The following is a 16555-nucleotide window of genomic DNA, read 5'->3' as shown; positions in this document are numbered from 1 at the left end:
GTTGTGTAGAAAAGAGCACATGGAGGGCAATGGGGGAGATGTGAGCACAGAGGGAACTGGGGAGCATCAGGGTGCAGGGAGGGTAAAGGAAGGGATTTAAGCACATACGGGGAGTGGAGGAGATCTGGAGGCACGTGGAGGGAAAGGGAGGCATTTGGAAGGCATGCAGAGGAGTGGAAGGAAACTACGTACCCGCCGTGGGTGAAGCAGAGGGGTCTGAGCCCGCAGCAGGACAGTGGAGAAAAACAAGAGTGAAACGGAGGAGAGCTGAGCAGGTAGGGAGGGGATTGGAGCGCTTATGCGGGGATCTGGTTGTGCACGGAGATCTCGGAAGGGGAGCAGGGCCTGAGCAGCGGTGGCTGAGGAGGACCAGAGCGCAGTTGGGGGCTGTGGACGGGATGGGCAGGGACGCAGGTCCCTAAGAGCGGGCTGGAGGATGAAAGGAAGGGCTCCGCAGGGGAGGAGGTGGTTAGAGGGCCACGGCTGGGGCTGGACGGCAGCCTTAGCGCTGAGGAGCATCCCAGAGCGCAAAGGGTGAGGCCTGCGGGGGCGCGGAGCGAGAAGGCAGGGAACCGGCGGGACCCAGGAGTGACCCCAGGGCTTTGGAGGGAACCGGAGCCGAAAAGCATGGCCTGGGGGGGAACGGTGCAGGGAGGGGCCTGGGGGCAGGAGGCAGGCATGCGGAGCGCCCCACGTCACCCTCGCGTTCCCAAAAGGGGCTGTGCCCAGGCAGGGTCAGTGCCTGGGGGCAGAGGACACGTCCCGGGGGGAGGCCCCGCTGCCTCCTGGCCCTGTCAAGGCTCCTGGGGAGCCCCCCGGCAGGCAGGGTGCTCCAGCCGGGAGGTAACCGAGGATGCTCGGAGCCAGATTGCCAAAACTTCCCCAGGGCCGGGGCGCCCCTGGCAACGGTGTTGTGCTGCCCGTCGCCTTGGCTCCCTGCTTCCCACGCTCCTCCGCGCCCGGCCCTCGGCTCGGAGGCTCCGGGAAAATCCCTCCCAACATGGCCTTCGATCTGGAGGAGTATTTGCGGACAGCTTTCCGGGACAAGCTACGGCTCCAGTGAGTGAGATCCCCCTGTCCTGCGCGGCGGGATGGGCAGCCGCTGGCGGAGTGGAGCCGAGCCGAGCTGCGCCCGTTCGGACGCTGCCGGCCACAGAACGAGCTGCTCTGCCACCGGCACGGGCTCCGCAGAGGGGGCTCGGCTGGGGGCATCCACGTCCTGCGTCCCCACCGCAGCGCTGGGTTGCACTGCCCGGCTGCTGGGACTCCCTGCCGTTAACAGCGTGGGGGGTTATTTGAGGAGCCGGTCTGGGGGCGCGGAGCAGGCAAGAGGTTTGCGGATGTCTCCTGGAGTGACTCCGGGCAGCCGCCGGGGATCGCGAGGGCGGGCGGCACCGCGGGGGCACCGGGTTTGGGGGAAGACCTGGGGGTCGGGGGGGGTGTTCCCAGGCGGTGGCACCGAGGGAGGAGAGGGCTCACGGGCGCAGGAGCGCGGGCCGGGCTGCCGAGCCGAGCCGGGCGCGCTGCCTGCACCGGCGGGTGCCTCCGCCCCGGCCTCTCCCCACCCGGCCCCCATCCCGTTTGCAACCCCCCCGCTGTCCCGCAGGAAGGTGCCGGCGTGGGAGGCGGCGGCGCTGCTGCCCTCCACGCGCCTGCTGCTGAAGCGGCGCGAGGTGGCCGAGGTGGAGCGGGCCCTGCAGGCGCAGCGCGAGGTGAGGCACCCGGCCCCGAAACCGGGGCTCTCCTTTGCAAAACCCCCCATCCCCGCCGTGCGCGGGGCGCTCCCAGCTGACCCCCCCCCCCCCCCCGGGCGTCCCCGCAGGCGTTTCGGCAGAGGATGGAGAGCCTGGAGCAGCGCCGGCAGGAGCTGGGCCGGAAGGAGCAGCAGCTCCGGGAGGAGGTCTGCAAATTCGACGCCTTCCTCAAGGTGAGGGCGCGGGGCGGCCGGCGGGGGCCGTGGCGGTGGCAGTGGAGGCCCCGGTGACCCGCGCGCCTCCGCGGCAGGCGTCGGCGGCCAAGCGGGAGCGGGCGCTGCGGCAGGCGAGCCAGGAGCGGGGCCGGACGGCACAGCGGGACGCCGAGGCCGCCCGCCTGCGCGGGGAGCTGGCGGGGCTGCTGCGGCGGAGGCGGCGCCTGGCCCGGCGCCTGCGGAGCCACCGCGTCTTCGGCGACTACCTGCGGAGCGTGCTGGCGCGGGCGGCGCAGGTGAGCGGGGCCCGACGGGCGCAGCCGGGGACCCCCCCCTTGCCCCTTTTCCCTGGCTCCCGCGCCCTCACCCCCTGCCCGCCGCCAGTTCCAGGACGTGCCGGCCATGCTGGCCCGTTTCCGGGCGCTGGCGGGGGCCCGGGCGGCCCTGGCGCGCCGGGCGGAGGCCGGGCAGGAGCAGCTGGCCGCGGAGCAGGCCCGGCTCCGGCGCTACCGCGAGGAGGCCGGCAGCGAGCTGCTGCGGAGGAGCAACCAGCTGGCCCAGCTGCGGGACCGCCTGGAGGCCGCCCGCCGGGAGGTGCACCAGGGGGTAAGGATGGACCCGCGGGGAGAGGGGTGGGCAGCACCTGCGCCCCGGCCCCGACGATGGCCCCTCCGTGGCCAGGCTGCGTCCCCCGCACTGAGCGGGGAGCGGAGCTGATGCTTTCCCACGCGCCTGCAAAGCGTCGCCAGCAACCGCGCACGGGAGCGCGTCGCACCAGCGCTGCTGGTGGGGGCCGTGGGGCAGGCCAGGCTCCCCGCGGGGCTGCGGTGGTGCCCAGGGCTCCCTCCTGCTCTGCTCCAGGAGTCCCACTGGACCCACATCCAGACCACGGCCGCCCAGAAGACCCTGCTGCTGGGGCAGATCCGGATGGCAGTGCTCAACCTCTTCCAGATGGCCACCAAGCAGCTCAAGGTCCCGGCGGACGTGGCCCTGGAGGACACCGAGGCCCAACTGGACACGGTCAGCACAGTCCCCTCCCCTGGGCGTCTGGGTGGAAACAGGGACACTCGTGTCCCTGGCCAGCGTGGTGCTAAGGCCCCTGTCTCCACCAGGTGCTGCTCTGCATGCAGGACCTGGCTGCCATCTGTGCCGAGCTGTGCCCCGGGGAGCCCGCTGCTGCCAGCAAGCGCCTGCCACCACCTCCGGCCCCTCCGAGCCAGGAATAACCCCTGCTCGGAGAACAGCCGCCCGCTCCGGGGGCTGGGGAGAGGCTGCCTCGGTTGGCACCGGGCCCAGCGGGTGATCCTGGCCAGGACCTCCAGTGAATGCCTGGGGACCAAGGTTGCTCCCCACCTCCAACACGTCTGGGAACCCCTCCACGCTGACAGGCGATGCAGATGGCAGCGGGAGAGGCGGCTGTGGAGCACCGGGATGGCACTGATTCAAGTCGGGGGCCTGGGAGGAGGAGAGCTCCCCCGGGCCGATCCTGGGACAGGTGCTGCAGAGGCAGCGGGACCTGGGGCCGGGAGGAGGAAGGGGGAGCTGCTGCTCACATTCTTGCTGTTGGTATGGCCTAAAGCTGTCTCCTGCCAAAATACAACCCAGCTGCTGGGCCCAGAGCGCCTGGTTGTTTTAGGACTGCGCCTGGGGATAGCCCAAAGGGGTAGGAATTCCCCCAGGCACCAAGAGCAGCAGGGCAGGATTCGCTCCAGCTGATGTGGAAGAGCAGCTTTGGTGCCAGCATAGTCCTGCATCAAGACGTGTGTGTACGGGGGGGGGAATGGGTGCCAGCCCGTGCCAGCAGGGCTGGGAGGCAGAGGAGGCAGGAGCTAGGGCAGGCAGTGGAAAGGGGCCTGGCAGTGTTTGAGAGGTTTGGGGAACGAGAGCTAAGGTGCCAAAAGCCAGGCTGGGACTGGTCCTAAAGCCTGGCACGCGATTTCCCCCTCCAGCATGGCCCCAAGAGCCAGCACCCAGATCTGCTAATCCTCAGCAAGATGCTTGTGACAAGGCCAAAGTGGAGGCAGGATACAAAACCAGCCAGATATTTAATGTCTCCTTTCCTGACACCAAGTCCAGGCATGGGGGAAGCCGAGCCCTTTGCTTTGGCGCTGTGCGCTGCAGTGCCAGGCACGGCCCCGTCTCCTACATCCTTTTCCGGAGCTTGCCCTTCTTGGTGGTGCCCGCCCGGCGCCCGAAAGCCATCTGCCGCAGCTCCTGCACCCGCTGCCGGTTCCTGGCCTTCAGGCGCTTGAGGCCACCGCGTTGCAGGAAGCGCTGCTTGGCCGCGGCTTTGCGTTGCTTCAAGATCTGCTGCTTGTTCTTCAGCTCTGAGCGCACCTTGCCCTGGGCTGGGGGATGCCGGGTCCCTGCGGGATGGACGAAGAGCCAAGTTCAGAGATAAACCGATACCTGGAGGCCAGAGTGAGGTATCTGGGGCACAGAGGGGATTATGTGGGGCTCCATCACTTGTTCAGGTACTCACCGTGCCCTCGTCTGTGCTTCCCCCTGACCTGCTCACCCCTTCTTTCATCTTCCTCTTCCTCGTCCCGCTCGTCAACCTTGTATTTCTGCTTCCACTTTTCATAGCTGGGCCGGGGGGTTAAGGAAATGTGTGCTGGCTCCCCATCACTTGACCCCCAATGGTGTCTAACACCAGCCTCCCTCCCAGGGCCATGGCCCTGGTGCTGGCTGGCATGTGGGGCAGGGGGGGTCTCTGCCTCCAGTCTGGCAGCGGACACGGCCCTGGGCGCAGGATGTGAGGCTGAGCAGCTGCCAGCGGGTTCAGCCGAGGCGCGGCCACATGCCCTCCTGCCTCGCTGGCGCTCACCCTCAGCCCCAGGCCTCCCGCTGCAGCACGGGCAGGCGGGCAGCGCCCGCAGGCAGGATACAGGTTGTTCTTGTAGGAGCTGCTGATGTAGCGCCCGCTCTCTGTCCGCACTTTCTTCTTGTCCTCCTGGCCCGTTTGCCCCACGAATCGCTTCTTCTTGCGGTCCCTGCGAAGGAGGGGAGGGTGGTGGGACCGGGGGAAGACTGGGAGCCTCTTGCATATGGGGCTACCGAGCCCTGCCCCCATCCTCCTCCCCAGGCATCTCAGCTCTAGCTGCCCCCATGAGACACCCAGAAAGAGAAGGTGCCTTCAGGGGGGCAACACCCACCCGGGGTACATCCTCCAGCCCCCCGACGCCTAGATCACCCCCTTCCCTGGACAGACCCCACTCACCACTTCAGCAGTTGCTTGCTCTTGTTGAGGTTGTGGTTTTCATCGCCCATGAGATCCAGGATGGCTCCGGCTGCCTGCTGCTCGAAGGGGCTGCCCTCGCCGCCCACGCTCAGCCTGCACGGGGAGCGGGAGAGGTGAGAGCCGCTCCACGTGCCTCCCGTCGTCTGGGGCAGGAGAGCTGTGGGAGCCCCTCCTTGACTCACCCCCTCTCGCTCTCAAAGTCCTTGGGCCGGTAGGGGATGTAGAAGTCCTCGTCCTGTTGTGCCTGCTGCTGCGGCTTTTTCCTAGCACCGTCTTCTCCCTCACGGCCCCGTTTCCGCTTCCTGCCCACCACAGTGGAGAACACGTCCTGGAACAGGATGGCAGAGGGGTTGGGAGAGCACATGGCAGGGGCCACGTCCTCCTGCTAACTGGACCCTGGTGCCTGGCTCTCCTGGAAGTCACCGTGCCAGCCCTAAATCCACAGCACAGCCCGGTGGCCAGTCAGCACCCAGCAGATGCCAGCCAGGTGGCAGCTTCCAGAGCCACAGCAGGTCCCCTTTCCCTGCCCCATTACCTGGAGGTTTTCCTCCTCTCCTTCCTTCTCCTCGGACCCAGGGAGGACTGGGCACAGCCCCTGCCCTTGGAGAGCTGCTGCCTGCTTCTCCTGCTGCCCACGCTGGTACTTCTCAATGAGGGCATGGTCACGGCGCCGCTTCGACCGCATCACGGTACTGGCCAACGTCCGGGCTGTGGCATTGATCTCGAAGATGGTCTGCTCCCAGGGTGGGGAGAGAAAGCAAGAGTGAACCCTGTGAGCTGCATGGGACTGGGAGGGCGGCCAGATGGATGGACCTTCCCACCTGGTTCCTTTTCCCTCTGGCTCCCATCCTAACCCTAGGAGCCACCCTGGGAGCCAGGGCAGCAGGGCCTGGGACCATGGCAATGACCCCTCCATGTATGGGTTGTGCCCACAACGGCACTGATGACCTGCACCCCACCACGGAGAGCCCCGAGGGGGACCAGGGACAGGAGGCCCCGAGGCCCGGCCAGGTGCCCCTTCCTCCTGCTGCCTGTGGGGGCAGTGGCTGGGCTTGCACAGGGCAGAGAACGGCATCAACTCACTGCCTTCGACTTGTAGGTTTTAATGCTATCCACAAACTTCAGCCTCTCCAGTTCGGTGTCTTCGAAGCGAGCGCCTGGATGCCGTGGGCACAGAGAGAGGCACAGGTTAGCTCCTTCGCAACGAGGACGGGGCACCCCCTCCCTTGGCACCCCCAAAGCACTCACTGAAGAGCGGGTGGATGCCCAGCTGGGACACATCCAGGTCCTTTGCCCTCTTGATGGACTCGGGCGAGGGGCCGGGCCGGGACCGCACGTACTGCTTGTGGGCGTTGTCGGCGACGCGGCGCAGGCTCCGCAGGTCCAGCGAGCCCTCGTGGTCCGTGAGCAGCAGGCACTCCTCGTCGTCCACCAGGCTCTGGGGGACGCGGCCCAGGACCCCGCTGGCATCTGCGGGACAAGGAACACTGTGTCGTCTCTCTCGCAGCGTGTGGCAGCAACCCAGGATCGAACGGAGCAGAGATAACGGGCGCGGGGAGTTAGCGCTGTTAAATCAGCGTCCCCATCACACAGTGCGTACCAGAGCCCCAGGCACCCTGTGCTGCCCAGCTGCACCCCCTATCAAGGGTAGACCTCCCCCGTAAGAGAGGACACGGTGCAGCAGCAATGCCAACCACAAGGCCATGAGCTCCAAGGCCGGCCAAGGTTAAAACCCCAGCGACCGCAGGGCCAGCGCCCCTGTATCCTGCCCTGGCTGCGAGGACCTGTGCCCGCAAGCCACCCTGATGCCTGTGATGGACACAGCAGGGCCTGGTCTGCCTTACCGGCGGGCATCTCCTGAGCACCAGCGAGGACAAGCGGGCGTCCCAGGAAGAGGTGGAGGTCAAAGACGTACGGCATCTCATCAGGAGCCACCAGTGAGTAGGCAGTGCCGCTCCGGCCAGCTCGGGCCACACGACCTGACAGGAGGGGGAAGAGGAGAGTGGGAAACCAGCCCCAGTGCCAGCTCAACCTGCTGGGGACCCGCTGGTGTCCCAGGGAGCCAGAGCCATAGGCTGGCCTGTGGTGTTTACTGGGTGGGCACAGCTGGCAAGGGGCAGCAGGCTGCTGGTGAAGGGGACAAAGATGAGCCCATTGCGGTGCCATCACCCTGCAGCTGCCCCAAGATGGTCCCTGTGGGTAGGGGAGCCCGTGGTGCATGTGCCATGGAGGGAAGGCTCCTGCCCCTGAGGAGCCCTCACAGTTAGAGCCCAGGTAGCAGGGACAGTACTCACTTGCTCCGGGATATTCCCAGCAGGGTATAGGGAGATCCCTCAAAAAAGGGGGACAAGGGACAGCCCATCTGCACCCCTCCCTGTCCCCATCCTCCTGAGAAGATGCCCAGGTTGCAAGGAACCCTGCATAAGGCACCAGCACCCACCAACGCGATGCAGGAACAGCTTGGCCTTGGCAGGGAAGCTGTAGTTGATGACATTGTCCAGCATGGGGATGTCAAGCCCACGGGCAGCCACGTCCGTAACCAGCAGCACCGGGCACTTGCCCTGGGAGAACTTGGCGATGTTGATCTTGCGGGCGGTTTGATCCAGCGAGCTGTAGATGTGTGTGCAGTGGATGCCCTGGGCCGTCAGCAACTGGAGAGAAAGAAAGAAAGATCAGATCCCACCTTGGCAAGCACCCTCAGGCAAGGGACAGGGTCCCCCAGCTCTCAGGGCTCCGAGACCCTAGGGTGCCCACCCTGACCTCCCAAACCCCACTGGGTACTTCTAAATGCTACTTGCCTCCTTGAGATACTCCGTGTGGTGCTTGGTGGCCACAAAGACGACTGTCTGGTCCTGGGGCTTCACCACGCTCCTGAGCAGGTGGAGCAGCACGGCCGGTTTGTCGTCCCCACGTACGTGGAAGAAAGCCAGCTGCGAACAGAGGGCAGGGCTCAGCCAGCTCCCAACCCTCTGTGTCTCCATGCTCTTGGGGACACCCCCAGCTACCTGGTCCCCTCACCAGGTCCTTCCCCCATATGCTATTTTAATGCATTCACACAACACTGAGTGCAAGAAGACAGGCCACCAGGGTTGGGGTCTTCTCAGCCCTGCTGCTTTACGGCTATGATATCCCAGCCCCAGTGTGTTAAATTTTCCACCCAATCTTCTATGTTTAACCCCCAACAGGGCTGTACCCTAGGTAACAGATGGGGACAGCTCACATGCTACCCTGGTCGCTTGCCAGCCCACAGCACTTTGGGGTCAGAAGGACACACAGCCATGCCCAGCTGCCAGCAGGACAGACCCCATACCAGACATCATCACCCCTTCCTTGCAAGCCTACTTGTCACCACAGGGCCTTTGCTGGCCCTGGCTTGCAGGGGGTGTGGGGTACCCTAATGGTAGACAAGGCGACCCCCTGTATCTTGGGCCCCCCAGGCCCTCTCACCTTGAGCTGCTCGCTGAGCTTGGACTCCACATCCAGGCGGATCAGCATCGGCTCCGTGAGCCCTGTGGGATGTGGGTCACAGATGGGATGTGGTCACACATTGCGATGGGCTACTAGGACCAGCCCTACCCCTTGGCTTGAGGATACCCACTTGGCCCAGCTTCAACCCAGCTCAGGTTCCCCAGTTCCCAGTCTGCACATGGACCCATGTATGTCACGTCCCTGTCCCCAGCCTTCCAGTGGAGCACTGCCAGCTGGGGTAGGGCCACCGATTCTAACAGCTAATCTTAACCTGGCTGCCCCCAATCCAACCCCTGCAGTCACTTTCTACCCCACGGTCCTCACCAGCCCGGGCAAACTCCACGAGCAGCTTGGGCAGTGTGGCCGAGAAGAGGACCGTCTGATGACTCTCAGGGAGCCGAGCGATGATCTCCTGGAGCTGCTCTGCAAAGCCCATCTCAAACAGCCTGCCGGAGAAGGGATACAGGACATCAGAGTGTTGGCACGTCCCACCATACCCGGCCCTGCCACCCACCAGCACCTCATTCCCTCTGGCACAGCTCCTGTCCTCCGTGTCTCCCACCCCCAGCAAGGACTCATCGCTCACCCCAAACATGGGGCATGCAGCTCCCCCCTGAGTCCACAGTCCAGCCACTCTCATCCCAGCGAGTGCGTTCCTGGGAAGGCAGTGCCCGGCAGGGACCCGCTCTGCCCCGGCGCCGGCCCTTGCTGACCTGTCGGCCTCGTCGAACACCACGTACTCCACGCTCTGCAGCTTCAGATTCATTTCCACCGCCACATGCATCAGGCGCCCCGGGGTGGCGATGATTCTGCAAGGAACAGAGACTGCAATGCTCGGCCGGTCCATACCCCAGTGAAGGGCCTCTCCGTGGGACCACGCATGGGGCAGCAGAATGGGACAGGTCTCCCCCCACCCTCCCAGGTGCCAGAGCACAAGTGTGGCTCAAAGAAGACCTGACAGAGGCTCCCTAGTCCCATGCAAGGAGCACAGGAAGATGCTCTGAAGGCAGCCTAGGACACATCCATTGGACATGGCTGTAAACACCAGGGCCATCTCTAGGGACCTCCCCCATGATGCCAGCCGTCAGGTGGCACAGGTGGAGGGGAGGAATTCAGCTTGTGTTTGGACGGCACTGGGAGCAGGACCAGCCAGCTCGCAGGACTCGAGCCAGGACCTGCCGGGGCTACGCCAGGCCATCAGCAGCAGGGTGGCGGGCAACCCGAGGGAAATTGTGGGGTTCCCTTTCTGGCTCCAGCAGCTGGTCCCAGGATCACCCCAACATGGTGTACCTCCGGCGTTCCTCAGCACACATTTCCTCGCCACACCAGCAGGGAAGCGCAGCCCCTTCCAAGTCCCCCAGAGACTCACATGTCAGGGTTCTCGTGCAGCGCAGCAAACTGGTCCTCCATCCTGCAAGAGAGGAGAGAGCCTGAGATGGGGCCGGGCGGCAGAGGGGCAGCTCAGCCCGCCTGCCTTCGCGAGGGGTCCCCGCACAAGCTGCTGGGGACTGCAGAGCTGGGGGCCAGCCCCGAGGGATGGGGCAAAGGCCAGATCCTTCTGGGCCACGCTCTGCCTGCTGGAGGCTGTGGACAGGGATGTGCCGCACAGGGGAGCCCTTCGTCCCCGGGATCTCACGCGTGAGCAGGTGAGTAGCTCTCTTAATTGCCAGCCAAAGGTTCAGGCCATCCAGCCCAGGAGACCTGCTCCAGATGCCACTGTGATGTCCAGTCCCAACGTTTGGCACATTTTGGAAGCCCTCAGCACACTTCAGGGAAGCTGGGATAGGCCGAGTGCCTGCAGAGAGCCCCAACAGGGCTGCCCGGGCTTTAGGTGGAATGGCAGAAACGCTGGTGGGGGCACTGGGGATGACTTACTTGTCTCCTCCCAGAACAAGAGCTGTCTTCAAGCCTGTGAACTTGCCCAACTGCAGGGTAAGGGAGAAACACGAGGGAATTACAAGTGGATTCGGCATCAAACCAAATCCCTGTGCTGTTCCCTCCCAATGCCAGCAGACAGCCCTGCTGCCAGCGCCGGGGATGCAGCAGAGCAGACAGGCAGGTGATGAGGGCACCAACACAATGTGTTTTCCTTCTGCCTGCCCTTCCCTCCCTCCCTTTGTGGATTAGCTTGAACCTCTAAGTATGGGGTGGGCCATGTGTGGAAGCCACAAGTCATATTCCGGCACTGCACAGATGCCCCCAGGCAAAGGACAGCGCTTGATCATCATCAGCAGCACAAGGAGATAAGGATGGCCTTCACCCTTTGCAGATAGCTCAGCATCATCTGCAGCATGGAGCCCCACAGGTTAACGGTATCGCTTGAGCTGTTGTTGCCTCCCCTGCCCTCCGTCCGCCCATCCCAGCTCAGCCAGCGCTGCCTCCATCCTGGTACCTCCTTGGTGAACTTCATGGTCTGCAGGGCCAGCTCGCGGGTGGGCGAGAGGACGAGGGCTCGGGCCCCCGTCTGGGCGCTGTGCGCCTTCAGCTTCTCGAACATGGGGATGAGGAAACAGGCCGTCTTCCCGCTGCCCGTCCGCGCCATCGCCACCACATCCTTGCCATTGAGGATCACCGGGATGGTCTGCAAGACACAGCCCAGCGGCGCTGCCCTCACCACCCAGCGCCACCACCCGGGGTGGGCCCCCCCACACGGGCGGCAACCATCGCCCCGGAGGGCCCTGGTCCGGTTCTCCGCGCCCCGGTGGGGCTCACCTTCCTCTGGATGGGCGTGGGCACCTTGTAGCCCTTCTTCATGATCCCTTTGAAGACGGGATAGCTCAGGCCTGGAGGAGACATGGATTAGCAGGTGATGGAGCGATGCAAGCAGGACGGGGTCCCGCAGCTGCGCCTCGGCCGGAGCAGACAGGGCTCGGCCCCATTTCCAAGGGGAATGGCCCCGTTTCCAAGGGTTCCCCCCCGCAGCCCCGCGCACGCACCCATGGACTGGAAGCCCCCAGATTTCTTCTTCTTCATGTTCTGGGCCCGCACCATGGCCTGGGTGTCCGGCTCGGCGGTGGCCTCCTCGGCGGCGGGGAAGGCCGGCAGCGCGCGCCCGGGCGCCTGCGGAGGGAACGGTGCCGCGGTGAGGGCCGTGGGGCGGCCGGCGGGCACGGGGCAGCCGGGCGCCCCGGTGACGCGGGAGGCAGCGGCTCTGTCCCCCAGGCCGGGCTGGCGGGGAGCACACGGGGGCTGGGGACACCGGTGTTGGGGACACCGGGGACAGGGGTCACGTGGGGGACGGGGACATCAGCACCGCGGACACCAGGCACATGGGGGCTTGGGGGCATCAGCACCGGGGACACGGGGCACATGGGGGACTGGGGACACGGGCCCCGGGGACCGGGGGCACCGGGCCGCCAGGCGCACCCCCCCCTCCCCCCGGCCCCCCCTACCGGCGGCCCCCGGCGCTGCTCCCCGGGCCCGGCCCCGGCCCGGCCCCGCTGGCGGCGAGCGCGCGGCGGCGCCATGGCGGCGGCGGCGGCGGCGGCGGAAGCACGCGGGGGGCCCCGCCCCGGCGGCAGCACGTGTGCGGCGGGGGCGGGGCGGGAGCGGCGGAAGGGGCGGGGCTTCCCGCGCCCCCCGCGCCCGGCCAGGTGGGAGCGGCGGGGGGGCCTGGGGGGGGTTGGGGTGGGCAGGGGGAATTGGCAGGGATCTGGGGTGGGGAATTTGGGCTGGGCAGGGGGATTCGGGGGGGTTGGGGCTGGGCAGGAGGGTCTGGGGTGGGGTTTGGGGTGGGCAGGGGGATTTGGGGGAATCTGGGGTGGGGTTTTGGGGTGGGCAGGGGGATTTAGGGGGATCTGGGGTGGGGTTTGGGGTGGGCAGGGGGATTTGGGGGAATCTGGGGTGGGGTTTTGGGGTGGGCAGGGGGATTTGGGGGAATCTGGGGTGGGGTTTTGGGGTGGGCAGGGGGATTTAGGGGGATCTGGGGTGGGGTTTGGGGTGGGCAGGGGGATTTGGGGGAATCTGGGGTGGGGTTTGGGGTGGGCAGGGGGATTTAGGGGGATCTGGGGTGGGGTTTGGGGTGGGCAGGGGGATTTGGGGGAATCTGGGGTGGGGTTTTGGGGTGGGCAGGGGGATTTAGGGGGATCTGGGGTGGGGTTTGGGGTGGGCAGGGGGATTTGGGGGAATCTGGGGTGGGGTTTTGGGGTGGGCAGGGGGATTTGGGGGAATCTGGGGTGGGGTTTTGGGGTGGGCAGGGGGATTTGGGGGAATCTGGGGTGGGGTTTTGGGGTGGGCAGGGGGATTTGGGGGAATCTGGGGTGGGGTTTTGGGGTGGGCAGGGGGATTTAGGGGGATCTGGGGTGGGGTTTGGGGTGGGCAGGGGGATTTGGGGGAATCTGGGGTGGGGTTTTGGGGTGGGCAGGGGGATTTGGGGGAATCTGGGGTGGGGTTTTGGGGTGGGCAGGGGGATTTGGGGGGATCTGGGGTGGGGTTTGGGGTGGGCAGGGGGATTTGGGGGAATCTGGGGTGGGGTTTTGGGGTGGGCAGGGGGATTTGGGGGAATCTGGGGTGGGGTTTTGGGGTGGGCAGGGGGATTTGGGGTGTCTGGGATGGGATTTGGGGTGGGCAGGGGGATTTAGGGGGATCTGGGGTGGGGTTTTGGGGTGGGCAGGGGGATTTGGGGGGATCTGGGGTGGGGTTTTGGGGTGGGCAGGGGGATTTGGGGGGGATCTGGGGTGGGGTTTTGGATGGGCCGGGGGGGTTGGGGGAATCTGGAGTGGGCTTTGGGGTGGGCAGGGGGTTTGGGGGTGGGAGCAGTGATAGATGGGGCGACTGGGGAAGGGGCTGCCGTGGTGGGGGGTGATTTGGGGCAGGGCCGCGCTGACCCGTGGTGGCCTGGTCGCGGGGGTCACGGTGGTGGGCGCAGCCGCGGGGGCAGAGGGGCTGCGGGGACGGGCATCCCCAGCGGGGGCGAGGGCCGGGCTGGCGCGGGCAGGGCACCGGTGCCCCCCCACTAGTGAGGCCCTTGTCCTTGGCAGCCCCCGGGGATCCCCTTTCTCTGATCCGCCGTCATCCCCCGGTCACCTGCAGCCGCATTGCCACTTTGCTCCGCCGCCCTGCCGGCGCGTGCGCCCCCGGCCCCGCCGGCCATGAGCGCGGCCGTGGCCAGCAGCCCGGCTCCCCAGGCGCAGCTCAAGAGCCGGAGCCGCCGCAGGGCGAAGGCCCGGCCGTCCTACGTGGACGAGACGCTGTTCGGCAGCCCCGCGAGGGCTCGCCCGGCGCCGCCAGACTTCGCGCCTCCCTGGGGGGACGAGGCCGGCCCCACGAGGCCCTTGGTGTGGAGCCCGCCTGCGGCCGGGGCTGGGTGGAAAGCGGAGGCTGTGGCCCCCTCCGCCTGCGCGCCGCAGGGCACCCCCAGGAGGAGGAACAAGTACCGGTGAGCGGCCTCTTTCCTCCCCCGCGAGGCCCGCTGGAAACCCTGCGGCACGTAGGGTCCCGCGGCTGGGACTGAGGGGGGTGCGGGAGCCCGTCCTGGTCCCTGCGCCGGCCTTCGGAGCGGCTCCCGGGAACGCGGGGGCAGGATATGGTCCAGCTGCGTTCCCCGACTCGCTGCCTCAGTGTATGTCGAGTACGGCTGCGGTTTTCCCCTCTGCAAGGTGGCTGCAAACTCTCCGATGGCTGGGCATCTCAGATGTGTTTCTTCCCTTTTCCCATGGTGTTTCTTCCCATATAGAGTTTTTCCCAGGGGAGAGGATTTCTGGAAGAGTTGTAGGCATCAGGAAGACCCGCATTGCTGAGAATCGGTCCCAGAGAGCCCACTGGGCAAGTAAACCTAATGCCCGTTTCTGTAACCAGCAGCTCGGGAAAGCAATACAGCAAACCCTCTCTGCCCACCTTTCTCCAGTCCAAATGATCAGGAGCCTGTTTAAGGCTCTGCTGGCCCTAAGCAGCCCTCAGGAGGGTCTGGAGTGGGGTTTAACCTCAGCTTCTGATCCAGAGCAAAAGCAAGGATTTGTCCCCTTCAAATTCCCCTGCCACATGGCAGTTAGGTCTCTGCTGCTGCCTTTTCCCACCTTAATGTGAACCCGCCTTTCTTTCCTTGTTTCTCCACAAAGGTTGAAAAGTCACACTCCGTCCTATTGCGATGAGTCTCTGTTTGGCACCAAGCCTGAGGATCCGGCCTGGGCGGCTTCTTGGATGAAGAAAGAAGACGTAGCCAAACTTCATGCACTGCTCTGGAGCCCATCATCCGCCCCCCGAAACCAGTCAAGCCTTTCCTCCCGCTCCAAGGAGACGCCCTTGAGAGCCGTCCACCCAGGAGCCCCGGCATCACCGGCGCTAGCAAACCTTGGCACAGATCGTAAGGGCAAGTCCTACATCTGGAAACGGCCTGAGAGCGATTCGGACTCTGAAGGCCGGGGTGCTCCCAACAGAGGACGTTCCCAGTCTCTCACCCGGCTGAACGGCTCTCCGGATAGCCTCCGACTGGCTTCAGGCAACCCCAAGACAGAAAAGCATAAAAATCAGGGCCCCCCAACAGCCCCTGCAACGCCCCGAGGCCCTTTGATGAGGGTTCGGTCTAAGAGCGTGTCTGCACCCTCTTCTGCCAGGAACTCCAAGGCGTTGGGTGTTTGCAAACCCAAGCCTCCCTGGAAGTGAAAGGAAATGTCCCTCTCTATGTAAATACACGCCTAACTTAGCCACAACGGGGGCCTGACATCCCAGTGAGCAAGTCTCCAAGGACCCTGGAGCCGCTTGTGGCTGCAAACAAGGGAAGGAGCTGTCAGGGAGCAGCGAGGGGGGGTTGCTGCACGAGGGAGGACGAGCCAGGAGCTGAGAGCGACCACAGCGTCAACGGGGCAGTGAGTGACGTCCCTGAGCAGGGCGCAGTCCCACGGCGCCCGAGCAGGACAGCCGTCGTGGTAATAACAGCTCTCATTGCCTGTCCAGGGATCATCAGATGAGGCGAGGTAATGAGTCAGGTTGCTTCCATCCAGCACGTCCTGTCAGGTCAGCAGGAGACAGGACTACTGACAGCGTAGGTGCAGGGCCCAGCCAGGAGACAGGGCTGGACGCAGGTACACCTACAGCGTAGCTCAGGCTAGGATGGGGGGCCGGGCCCGAGTGCAGATGGGGCTCCTGGACCGTGGAGCAGAGGGTGCCTGGATGGAGGTCCCAGGTGAGGCTGGCCAGGGCAAGCAGGGTCTGTTGGTGCCCTGACAGGAACCTCCACTGGCCACTTCTGGGGAGAGAGGGGTCTGGCTTCATCCTGCCTGTTGCACAGTCACAGCCTCTTTCGGCTGGGACAGGACCGTAGGAGGTCTCTAGCACAAACTGCTCGGAGCGGGGGCAGCTGTGGGTCAGACCAGGTTGCTCAGGGCTTTATCCGGTCGGGTCTTGGAAACCGCTGAGGACCGAGACTGCACGACGTCTCTGGCACCCTGTTCTAATGCTTCGGGCCTTGCTGAGCAGACACAAAAATCCTGTCATTCGTATTGAGCGCTGTGAGGTGCTGTCGCAGCGATGCCGCGCTTGCGTACAAATAAATGATCTAAGGCGAATCTGCTGGGGCTTGTGTTTGGTGTGTGGGGCGCTGCTGTGGGGTCTTGGCCTCACGGTGGGTTCAGGCCTGGGGCACAGCTAATATCCCCAAAGACTGTCGTAGCAAAACGGATCCTCGATTTCCATTCCTTAGGCGGGAAAGAACAACTGAGTCCTTTTTCTTTAGGTGCCCCTATATGAACAGAGGTAGGGAGGCAGATGAAGGACTTGGGCCAGGTGACTTGGCATTTGCAGCCGGGGTTGCTGCCCTCTTACGGGAAGGGAGGCTGCAGTGATGAGCAACTGAAGCCGGGGAATGCAGAGGAATCGCTGGGAGTCAGGCCTAAAAAATGCTGCTTCTCCCGGCCTTGTTTAACGCAAAGAAGATGTGAGAGGAGGTGCCTGGGCCATATTGGCCCTTATGGTAGCACGTAACACAGCCTGGTTTCCCAAGA

At 65.1% G+C, this 16555-nt stretch overlaps 3 protein-coding genes across 4 annotated transcripts; 2 read left to right on the top strand and 1 right to left on the bottom strand.

Moving 5' to 3' along the window:
- The first annotated feature begins 725 nt into the window (after window positions 1-725).
- Window positions 726-3508, top strand: CFAP73 (cilia and flagella associated protein 73). Its single transcript, XM_067306798.1, has 7 exons — window positions 726-1059; window positions 1607-1712; window positions 1823-1927; window positions 2005-2205; window positions 2294-2515; window positions 2771-2929; window positions 3022-3508. The coding sequence occupies exons 1-7, from the start codon at window positions 854-856 to the stop codon at window positions 3133-3135; spliced, it is 1113 nt and encodes a 370-aa protein (XP_067162899.1). The 5' UTR covers window positions 726-853; the 3' UTR covers window positions 3136-3508.
- A 427-nt stretch (window positions 3509-3935) lies between these two features.
- On the bottom strand, window positions 3936-12085 carry DDX54 (DEAD-box helicase 54). The gene is made up of 20 exons (XM_067306788.1): window positions 12011-12085; window positions 11555-11678; window positions 11331-11401; window positions 11011-11199; window positions 10494-10543; window positions 9988-10029; window positions 9332-9427; window positions 8943-9064; window positions 8598-8659; window positions 7949-8080; window positions 7591-7801; window positions 6995-7129; window positions 6399-6620; window positions 6234-6307; window positions 5686-5883; window positions 5333-5478; window positions 5130-5243; window positions 4798-4902; window positions 4392-4495; window positions 3936-4275 (listed from the first exon to the last, which is right to left on the bottom strand). Exons 1-20 carry the CDS (start codon window positions 12083-12085, stop codon window positions 4052-4054), a joined length of 2496 nt encoding a protein of 831 aa, XP_067162889.1. The 3' UTR covers window positions 3936-4051.
- Window positions 12086-12156: 71 nt separating this feature from the next.
- Window positions 12157-16120, top strand: RITA1 (RBPJ interacting and tubulin associated 1). 2 transcript variants are annotated; one of them, XM_067306800.1, is made up of 3 exons: window positions 12157-12211; window positions 13598-13995; window positions 14675-16120. In XM_067306800.1, the coding sequence occupies exons 2-3, from the start codon at window positions 13709-13711 to the stop codon at window positions 15216-15218; spliced, it is 831 nt and encodes a 276-aa protein (XP_067162901.1). In that variant the 5' UTR covers window positions 12157-12211; window positions 13598-13708; the 3' UTR covers window positions 15219-16120. The 2 variants fall into 2 exon arrangements, with proteins under 2 accessions (XP_067162901.1, XP_067162902.1); XM_067306801.1 differs by having other exon boundaries at window positions 12193-12211; window positions 13650-13995.
- Window positions 16121-16555: the final 435 nt, after the last annotated feature.

This window comes from Apteryx mantelli, chromosome 17, assembly GCF_036417845.1.
Source record: "Apteryx mantelli isolate bAptMan1 chromosome 17, bAptMan1.hap1, whole genome shotgun sequence".
Taxonomy (NCBI): Eukaryota; Metazoa; Chordata; class Aves; order Apterygiformes; family Apterygidae; genus Apteryx; species Apteryx mantelli.
The sequence above is the reverse complement of the archived record's forward strand: the minus strand, read 5'-3'. Positions and strand labels throughout refer to the sequence as shown.

What these genes read in the sequence shown, in the direction of transcription:
- CFAP73 (XM_067306798.1), top strand. Translation starts at nt 854, where the DNA reads ATGCTCGGAGCCAGATTGCCAAAACTTCCCCAGGGCCGGGGCGCCCCT. An exon ending in AATTCGACGCCTTCCTCAAG is followed by an intron (nt 1,928 to 2,004) that starts GTGAGGGCGCGG and finishes CCTCCGCGGCAG; the next exon opens with GCGTCGGCGGCCAAGCGGGA. An exon ending in CCGAGGCCCAACTGGACACG is followed by an intron (nt 2,930 to 3,021) that starts GTCAGCACAGTC and finishes TGTCTCCACCAG; the next exon opens with GTGCTGCTCTGCATGCAGGA.
- DDX54 (XM_067306788.1), bottom strand. Translation starts at nt 12,085, where the DNA reads ATGGCGCCGCCGCGCGCTCGCCGCCAGCGGGGCCGGGCCGGGGCCGGG. An exon ending in TGGGGGCTTCCAGTCCATGG is followed by an intron (nt 11,402 to 11,554) that starts GTGCGTGCGCGG and finishes TGTCTCCTCCAG; the next exon opens with GCCTGAGCTATCCCGTCTTC. An exon ending in TGCTCAGGAGATGCCCGCCG is followed by an intron (nt 6,621 to 6,994) that starts GTAAGGCAGACC and finishes CTTGTCCCGCAG; the next exon opens with ATGCCAGCGGGGTCCTGGGC.
- RITA1 (XM_067306800.1), top strand. Translation starts at nt 13,709, where the DNA reads ATGAGCGCGGCCGTGGCCAGCAGCCCGGCTCCCCAGGCGCAGCTCAAG. An exon ending in AGGAGGAGGAACAAGTACCG is followed by an intron (nt 13,996 to 14,674) that starts GTGAGCGGCCTC and finishes TTCTCCACAAAG; the next exon opens with GTTGAAAAGTCACACTCCGT.